General features: G+C 36.4%; 2 protein-coding genes across 2 annotated transcripts; both read left to right on the top strand.

Moving 5' to 3' along the window:
* Window positions 1-7,495: 7,495 nt before the first annotated feature.
* On the top strand, window positions 7,496-9,102 carry LOC145002667 (uncharacterized). Its single transcript, XM_078961891.1, has 2 exons — window positions 7,496-7,832; window positions 7,949-9,102. The coding sequence occupies exons 1-2, from the start codon at window positions 7,496-7,498 to the stop codon at window positions 9,100-9,102; spliced, it is 1,491 nt and encodes a 496-aa protein (XP_078818017.1).
* Window positions 9,103-9,124: 22 nt separating this feature from the next.
* Window positions 9,125-9,982, top strand: LOC145002676 (uncharacterized). The gene has a single exon (XM_078961899.1). The coding sequence runs from the start codon at window positions 9,125-9,127 to the stop codon at window positions 9,980-9,982; it is 858 nt and encodes a 285-aa protein (XP_078818025.1).
* The last annotated feature ends 337 nt before the right edge of the window (window positions 9,983-10,319 follow it).

Here is a 10,319-nt window from a genome sequence, read left to right on the forward strand (position 1 = left end):
GTTAACCGGCACACTAATTAGACTAGTAAGGATCACGAAGGGTAACTTAATGTTGTCATAGATCAATGGAGCGTGTGTGGTTAACCGGCACATTGATTAGGTGATAATATTAGGAGTACCAAGTGAGTTAGCATGGTTATTCACACCTTGTTTTGTGATCCTCGGCATCCCAGTCACAAAACTTGAAGGGCACAATCGAGATTGAAACATGCCATTGAAAAGTTCAATGAATCTCAAAAGAATCTAGGAATTTCAAATCCAATTAAACCTAATAAATCATTTCGTTTTCATGGTGGAAACTGGTGAATCGTCATTCGCCTACCTTTCAAATATATTATTACTTAGATTACGGCATCCCTCTTCTAAGTGTAATATATTGTGATTGGATCCTAGCCTTAATATTACATTTGGGTGTCTTATTAAGGATCCTAAATATCTAATCTAAACTTACTTTCTTCTTTCAGATGTCTTCCAACACTAATGCTTCAGGCTCTAACCCAACTGGTTCTTTCTCTCTCATGAATCTTTGTGGGAGGGTCATCTTTGATGGTTCCAACTTCATGGATTGGATTAGGAACATCAGGATGGTTACTCGTTACGAGGACAAGGAATATGTCCTCGATAAGGAGTTAAAAGAACTTGATGAGTCTACTGCTACTCCTGAGGAGATCGCTGAATTCAGGACTCATGAGAGAGATGCTACTAAGGTGGCATGTATCATGATGGCCACGATGACAGCCGAGCTCCAAAAGTCGTATGAAGATTTCTACCCTTTTGAGATGCACCAAGACTTGATGGAAAGGTACCATCAGAGTGCTCGTCAGGAGCGGTATGAAATAATCTCCTCCATAATAACTACCCGCATGAAAGACGGTGAATCCGTCACGGGCCACATGCAAAAGATGCAAAGGTATGTGGACCGTTTGCTGAAGATGAATGTTAACATTCCCGAGGAGTTAGCAATTGATATCATTTTGCACTCCTTGCCTTCTTGTTATGATCATTTCCGAATGACATATCATATGAACAAGGAGGAAGTTACCCTCAGCAAGCTTCAAGGACTCTTGAAGACCGCGGAAACCGGTCTTAAGAGTAAAGCGGTTGTTACCTCTACTACTCCTACTCCAACTTCTACCCCTGTTTTAGCTATTGGGCAAGGCAAAGGGAAAAAGAGGAAGCACCCTTCGAAGGGTACCAAGGGAAAGTCTCTTGAAGGCTCCTCATCAAAGACTAAGAACGGTTCTGTCACTCCTTCTGCCATTCCCAAGGATGCTGAATGCTTTTATTGCCATGAAAAGGCACACTGGAAGCGAAACTGCCCTAAGTACTTGCAGGATCTAAAGGATGGGAAAGTGAAACCCACCTATGCAGGTATTTACACTATATTGTCTAATTACTCAACATATTCTAACTCTTGGGTGCTTGATACAGGATGTGGTATTCACATATGTTCTGATTTGCAGGGCCTAAGAAGAAGTGAGGATGTGGAGCACGGGAAGATAAACTTAATCATGGGGAATAGGAAGGCTTCACCTGTTTCCAAGATTGGAGTTTATACTTTGTTGCTTAATAATGGGTTAAAATTAGATTTGAATAAATGTGTATACTCGTCTGAAATGGCGAGGAATATTATTTCTTTTCATGCTTTGTACAAACAAGGTTTTACCTTTTCGTTTGATAATGAATGTGGTGGTATTAATGCTTTCTTTAATAATGTGTTTTATTTTAAAGCATTACCTTGTGATGGTGTGTATGAAACTGTGTCGATTGTAGACAACTTAGGAAATAATGTGTTGTATATTGATTCTTATACTAGCCTAGATAAAGCATCATTGTGGTATTGTCGTCTTGGACATGTAAACAAGAAACGCATAGGCCAACTCCAAAAGAGTGGAGTCTTGGAATCATTTGATCTTAAATCAGATGATAGTTGTGAATCTTGTCTACTTGGAAAAATGACAAAATCACCCTTCACTGGAACTTGTGAGAGGGGTGAAGGTTTGTTAGACCTAATACATACTGATGTATGTGGGCCATTCAAAACCGCCACAAGGGACGCTAATCGGTATTATGTGACTTTTATTGATGATTTAGTAGATATGGGTATGTCTACTTAATCAAACATAAGTCCGAAACCTTTGAAAGGTTTAAGGAATTCAAGCAGGAAGTAGAAAATCAATTGGGCAGGAACATTAAGATGCTTCGATCCGATCGAGGTGGTGAGTATCTTAGTACCGAGTTCCTTGACTATCTTAAGGAGTGTGGGATTGTCTCACAATTGACTCCTCCCAGGACACCACAGCTAAATGGTGTAGCTGAGAGGCGTAATCGTACCTTGTTGGACATGGTTCGCTCTATGATGAGTCGAGTTTCGTTACCAATCTCTTTTTGGGGGTATGCCTTAGAGACTGCCGCCCATATCCTTAATCTAGTCCCTACAAAGAAGGTTACCAAAACACCTCATGACATCCCAACCTTGCAGGAGGTTAAGTCCTGGCTTGGGAAGTGCTTTGCTATGAAGGACCTAGGAGAGGCTACCTATATCCTAGGGATAAGGATATTAAGAGAAAGGAGTAAAAGACTAATTGGACTTAGTCAAAGTATCTACTTGGATAAGGTGTTGAAAAGGTTCAACATGGAGAATTCCAAAAAAGGAGATTTACCGATCCAAAGCAATACCAAACTGAGTAAGACTCAGAGTCCGAGTACAGAGGCAGAGATAGCTGAGATGAGCCAATTACCATATGCTTCCGTAGTTGGCTCGATCATGTATGCTATGACTTGTACCCGTCCTGATGTGGCATTTGCTTTGAGCATGGTCAGCAGGTATCAGGGGAACCCTGGCAAGGCTCATTGGACCGCGGTAAAGAACATTCTCAAGTACCTGCGGAGGACTAAGGATTGGGTCCTTACCCTTGGTGGCAGTGATGACTTGAGAATATTAGGGTATAGTGATGCTGGTTTTCAGACTGATAGGGATAATTTCCGCTCTCAGTCGGGCTGGATCTTTACCTTAAATGGAGGGGCAATTTCTTGGAAGAGTTCCAAACAGGAGACGGTGGCTGATTCGACTTGTGAATCAGAGTATATAGCATCGAGTGAAGCAGCAAAGGAGGCGATATGGCTAAAGAACTTCATCGGAGACCTTGGAGTTGTACCAGCTATAAAGGAACCTATAGAGATTTTCTGTGACAACAATGCTGCGGTTATCTTAGCCAAGGAACCGAGAGATCATGGCAGATCCCGACACATTGACAGAAAATATCACTTCATAAGACACAAGATTGAAGAAGGACTCCTTGTGACAAGGAGGATATCGTCAGATGAGAATCCTGCAGATCCCCTTACGAAGGGACTGACGAGGGTTAAGCATTTTCAGCATGCGAGACGCATCGGGCTGAGGGACGATATTAGTTTTACAGATTAGATAGCTTTCCTGAAACTTGTAAAATGTAATCGACGTTTGATGATGAATAAAATTTGTGATTTATTTATGAGTAAAGTGTTACTATCATTGTCAATTATTTACTATTGTTTCAGTTTTGCATGTTTTGACTTCCAGAATAATTAATTTATTCAAACCTCCACAATCGATCATACGTCGGAAGTAGGTATGAATCAAGATTGTCATGAATTGGGTTTGTAGATGCCTTAAAGGTGTTTACACATGGCAATGGTTGCTGCAACATTCATGAGTACTCATAAGTTATGAGTATTGGTATAAACCCACGCTCACTTGTATCACTTCATGGAATTTATCTCGAGTGATCGTGAGACGATAACATCATATAAATCTTTAAACCTAGAGATATGAGTTGTTACCTATGAGTTGGTTGTGCATTGATTGCACGTAAACGCATCAGTAACTTGATGTTATAAAACGTGCCTTTGTGTACAATTCAATAAGTAGTAGAACAAGCATATCAGTCGAAGTTTATCTGTTCCTTCTAGAAATAGAAGCGATATCCGGGCCCCTCGATGATTTTGTGTTGACCCATGTACCAGGCCTGGTCAGAACTAAACCGATGTGTTCAGTGAAGTTCTTCGTCAAACAAATCGGAAAATCGAGAAACAACTGCTAGACAATAAGCAAGACATAGTTCCATGTGTTTGTCCGGCTGATATCATGAGAACAGAGGATTATGTGATCACTTATCTAAAATGGCGCTTCATAGTTCGACAGAGTCTTCATTGTTCGAGGGAGTTTTCGAGAGCTACGATTGTTGGTTGGTTCCTGAAGTTATAGGCAAATATAGTTATTAGACTTATCCAAGTGGGAGTCTGTTGGATAAGGTGTCTAAGTCCATAACTTATTTGGTATATACTTGACCCGACCGGCATGGTCCATTTGGGTTGCATCTCATCCAAACTATTATGGATAATTTTATGAGAGTTATACACATATGTTTATTAATATATTATGAGTTATAATATATTAATATGAAGTTACATTATTTAATTAGTTTTAGTCTTAAATTAATTATGGATTAATTTAGAGATTAAAAGGAATACTAATTAAATTATGGGCTATTTGTTTTATATAGTGTGGGCTAATACTCATTTGTTAATGGGCTAGGCTTATGTGGAAGTCCATGGATGATCCATGGAGCTTTTAACCCATGGATCCTTGGAAAAGGAAAAGACATGGGTTATTAGGGTTTCACCCTAACCATGCATACTATATAAGCATGCTTATGGAGCATGAAAAAGAGCCTAAGATACACTAAGAGAAAGCTAGTGTTCTAGTGTGTGTGTGCATGTGTGTGGCCGATTTATACAAGGTGTATATACTCTCATCAAAGTTTTCCAAGAGTTTGTGGTGTTTGTGATTCCATTTGAGGCATTCACACTATTGGTGCTTGGCCCTCAAACTCCTAAGAACCCAACACACCAAAAGGTATGTAATCTCTTCTAACTCTTTTTATGTTGAAATGTTCCCCATGCCATGTTAGATAGGTTATAAACCTTGGAAAATTATTATTTTGCATGTATTTAGACAAACATAGATCCAAGGTTTATTAGGGTTGCATGCACACTTAGGAAGTGTTAGATTGCTCAAAACCCAACAATTCCACCCTACATTATGTGTACCACCGGCTCCCTCAATCTTTGGAATCCATCCGATAGCACAAAATTAGTACCGATCTGTAGAATAATGATCTACCTTATCCTTCTCTGGTAGAAGACAGAACCCTAAAGCTAAGGTAAATAAACTCCCTTTCTATTGATTTTAAAATTTACCATCACTGATATTTACTCACTCCATCATATTCCTGTTCCAACTTCATATCTCTAAAGCCTTAACCTCCACCGGAAGAAAAATCAACCCATTTTCAACCAAAAACAAATGCATTCCCACCCATGTTTATGTTTTCTGCTGCTACGTGTTGCTATGTGGTGCTTAAAAGAGGGGAGACGACAAAGACTATGTAGATAAGATATTAACAAGGTATGGGAATCTTCTTTTATTCTACCATTGGTTTCTTCATCGGTACCCATTCATGTTTGTAGAGTTAATTCAGATAAAGTCGGGTATTTTTTTTTTTTAACTCTTCATAGGTTGATTTGAATTTTTGTACTAGAAATTATAAAGTGTTGTCTAAAACATATTTTCTTATTGATTTGTTTTGAATTTCTCTACTGAGATATATTGATATTAGTAAAATTTATGTGAATTTCTAAGTCCATGGACAAAATGGATTGAAATCATATGTTTCCTCATTTTTGTAAACAACTAACCTTATTTAGAAATCAAGAAGTTAATTTCAAAGTATCAAGATATGTCTCATATTTCACGCATTAATTATTAGTTATATATCTACCCTTTGTAGGCGCTTTCATTAATTAGAAATTAACCCTCTTGCCGGACTTGGGATCTTTCTTGGTGGGTTGTGGTTTTGGGTGGTTAATTCGATTCTCAGAGGTTTTTGTCTTCCAATGATCGAGGATAGTTTTTTTGGTAGATGGTTTTATGTTAAGGATACTTCACATGGGTAAACCCTAATCCATACACTTGGGTTATGACCCATATCTCATGTGGGCTAACTCTTTATGAATACTTACATAAACTTAGCCCATCATGGATTATTAGCCGAAACCATATATATATATATATATATATATATATATATATATATATATATTATTGATTTACATAACCAGTTCAGTTAACAGGATGATGAACACACACAATTATATCCAAAGTGATTTACATTGGTTCCAAAGGTTTTGATTCTAATTATTTTTTCATTTTACATGAGAGCAGATTTGGAGGTAGATCAAGAAGAACCATCTCAAGAACCACCTGTACTCAGAACCATTTTACAAAAAAATTAAATTACTTCCTTCAAATGAAAAGGGAAAGATGGTCCAAAAATGTTGGCGAAGAAGTATAACAAATAGAAGGTTAAGATGGTGGTGGCAGATGTTGGTTAATCGAATCCACCTCCGTATGATTTCAGAAATTATGGGTCAAAACATGGGTTCATCATATCCCTCTCCATTTGATTGGAGGAAAACAAGGGTGAATTCAAATTTGAGAGAGGGCAAGGGAAATCAAAATGGGAATTAACAGGGACAAAAAAAACCTAATGACATCTGCGGTTGTAGGTGTTGTTATCATGTACCTACTAAAACTGCAAAAGTTAAAAAAATCCATATTAAATCACAGTAAGAAATCGAGAACATTCTTATAAATGAAGAACCTGCAATCGAAAAAAAGAAAAACTAAAGACAAAAGAAATCATAGATCCACGACACTGATACATATATTATTATAGAGAGAAAAGGAGAGGGATAGTGGGCGAGAAACCTTGATCGTGACCTTGCGTTTCTATAGAGATGGAGGAAGAGAGAAAAAGAAATGACCAATATGAGCAACGACATAGCCACATAGAGACAATGGTGGGCCTTGGCCCACCCACATATATTTGGTTATATATATATATATATATATATATATATATATATATATATATATATATATATATATTACATTATATTATAGGTAAAAGATGTTGGGCTTCATATATCTAAATGGCCCACCTCAAAATCAAAATGAAATTCCGTATGTATTACTGCTGCTTGTAATATATACCTCAAAAATATATGATGACACTTTTTCAATTGTTCGCTTCCTCACTATTTCTTATTCAATTTCTAGCAACTGTTCATCTAATCATCAATTGTCACTATCACCATTAGGTTAGTAAATTAATTTTTTTCTGTTATCCTATATTTCTAAATACTCAATTACTTCATTAAATTAATTATTTTTTCTGTCATTTTATATTTCTAAATACTCAATTACTTCAATAATCATTATTGTTTTTATTTTCATCATATATTTTATATTTTTATCACAGGTTTATAAAAAAGTAGGTTATTATTTTTTATTCTTTGAATTAAGTATTTGTATTATTGTAACTTTGTAATTGTATAAAAATATAAGAGTATGTAATTGAAATTTTTTGTGCTTAGTGAATTTTGTTGAGCAATGGGACCAAAGCAAAAAAGGTTAGATTCATTTTTTATGCGCAATGTTTTACCAAGAGGCGAAGAGAAAACCACAAAAGAAATGGATAATCAAGTATCTTCAAAGGATAAAAACACGTCATCTTCATTACCTGTTGAGAACCCTCAACAACCTCTAGAAGATGGTAACCCTCCACCATCTTTGACGGTTGAAAATCCTAGCTTTTGTTCTATTGAACATGATCCTGGCCTACGTCTACCTATCTGGAAATATGCAACCAATATGCAGGATGAAATCAGACGGGCATACTTAAGATCTGGCCACATTAACCGGTGTTACCTAAATATCCTACATCTGGGTCAAAAAGTCATCCACGATGCTTTGAGTCTAAATGATATTCTGAATTTCCTTGGCTTGAATATTCTCAAAGTAAAAATAGAGCATATTGTTTTTATTGCTATCTATTTCTTGAAGAATCAAATACCCATAATGGTCACGATGCATTCACAATCAATGGTTTTAAAAACTGGAACAAAGTTAAAGGGAAATATTGTTCATTTTTGAAACCCATGGGAGATGAACCAAACTCTCATCATAATAATGCTATACGGTTTTGTGATACTCTGATGAATCAGTCAGGACATATTGATAAAATGATTAAAAAACAATATGCTGATCAAATTGAAAAGAATAGGTTAAGGGTGAAAACATCAACAGATGTTGTTCGTTTTCTTTCATTTCAAGGGATTGCTTTTAGGGGGCATGATGAGAAAATTGATTCAAAAAATCGTGGTAAATTCATTGAGTTGATCAAACACACGACTTCTTACAATGAGGATGTTGCAGGTGTCGTTTTAGAAAATGCCCCTGGAAACGCAAAATACACTTCACCTGAGGTTCAAAAAGAAATTTTAAATGTTTTTGCTAAGAAAGTGAGAAAAAAGATAGTTGAAGATATTTGTGATTCTAAATATTGTATAATCGTTGATGAGGCTAGTGATGAAAGTAAGAAAGATCAAATGGCCATTGTTCTTCGATATGTTGACAGTAAAGGTTTCATACAAGAACGTTTTTTTGATCTTGTCCATGTAAAAGACACATCATCTTCCACTTTGTATTCTTCTATATGTGCAAATCTTACTTCTTACAAACTTGTTGTTGAGAATCTTCGTGGGCAGGGGTATGATGGAGCTAGCAACATGTGTGGTGAATGGAAGGGATTACAAGCATTATTTCTCAAGGATTATCCATGTGCTTATTATATACATTGTATGGCTCATCGGTTACAACTTGCATTAGTTGCAGCAGCTAGAGAAGTAGACTTTGTACATGAATTTTTTGGAAATTTATCTTTCATTGTAAATGTTGTAGGTGCTTCTTGTAAACGCCAAGATGAACGACAAGCTGCTCAAGCTGCTGGAATTGCTGGAATTGCAGAAATGCTAGAATCTAGTGAAATTGAAACTGGAAAAGGGGCTAATCAAATTGGTACTTTAAATCGTGCTGGAGACACTCGTTGGAGCTCACATTTTACTTCTATTAGCAGTCTTCTTCGGATGTACAATCCAACCTATACAATTTTGGAGAACATAAAAAAAAGCAAGCTCCAACTACAAAACAAGAGGTGATGCTAGTACTGCATGGAAACGAATGACATCTTTTGAGCTTGTTTGCGTTTTACATATGATGAAACAAATTTTGGGAATTACTGATGTTCTTTGTCAAGCTTTACAACAAAAGTATCAAGATATCATAAGTGCAATGATGATGGTTTCCCATACAAAGAAACTGATTGAAATCCTTAGAGATGATGAATGGGGGTCTTTTCTCGATGATATCATGGAATTTTGTAAGAAGCATGATATTAGTATTCCTGAATTCAAAGATCCTTATTTTGAAGGAAGCAGCAACAGAAAGGGAGGTCTTATTACTATCGAGCATCATTATCATTTTGATATATTTAATGAAACAATTGATTTTCAGTTACACGAAATTGACTCGAGGTTCAATGAAAGAGTTGTAGAGCTTTTAGAACTTAGTGCTTCTTTGGATCCAAAAGAGGGATATAAACACCTCAATTCTGATTCTATTTGCAAACTTGCAAGAAAATATTATTATCTTGATTTCACTGACCAAGAAATAGATATTTTAAAATTCCAGTTGAAGCACTTTGAAGCTTATGTAAAGGATCATTCATTTTTGGGAAAGTTATCATCTATTGCTGAAGTTTGTCAAGGTTTGGCAGAGACAGGAAAAACAAGTCACTACTATCTTGTTGACAGATTGATTCGCCTTGTGTTGACCCTTCCAGTGTCTACTGCAACTACTGAGTGTGCATTTTCTGCTATGAAAATTGTAAAGAATATACTACGTAATAAAATGGATGATGATTTTATTCTTGATAGTCTGGTTCTTTACATAGAGAAAGATATCGCTAAGCTTTTCAGTTTAGAATCCATTTTAGATGATTTTAATGATGCAATAGAGCGTCGTGTGCAACTTAAATGAATAATTTACTTTAGAATGCATACATTGTTATATTTTTTATCATTTGAATTATTTTTCTACTCGTTCAGAATTTTATAAATTGTTTGGCCTACCCTAAACCAAAATTTTGGCTACGACACTGAATATGAGATGTGTAAGTGTCTGTGACGGGAGCTCCAATGGCGGTCAATGGAAGTGATGGTTACGAGAGTTTCAACGAAGACAAATGAGATTCTTTCAAATATTCTGTAGGTGGTTGATGGAGGTGTCGAAGGTGGTGGGAGGCAGAAACATTTATGGTGAAGATTGGCTTTAGGTTTCGTGAGGTGGTGGACGACGCTAGGGCTTTTGATAATAT

The sequence above is a fragment of the Lactuca saligna genome, chromosome 1, assembly GCF_052625555.1.
Source record: "Lactuca saligna cultivar CGN05327 chromosome 1, ASM5262555v1, whole genome shotgun sequence".
In the NCBI taxonomy this organism is placed as follows: Eukaryota; Viridiplantae; Streptophyta; class Magnoliopsida; order Asterales; family Asteraceae; genus Lactuca; species Lactuca saligna.

Bases quoted from the DNA above. Each gene is read 5' to 3' on its own strand.
- LOC145002676 (XM_078961899.1), top strand. From the start codon at position 9,125: ATGACATCTTTTGAGCTTGTTTGCGTTTTACATATGATGAAACAAATT.
- LOC145002667 (XM_078961891.1), top strand. From the start codon at position 7,496: ATGGGACCAAAGCAAAAAAGGTTAGATTCATTTTTTATGCGCAATGTT. The intron at 7,833-7,948 runs GTCAAAAAGTCA...TATTTCTTGAAG, and splicing joins CCTAAATATCCTACATCTGG to AATCAAATACCCATAATGGT.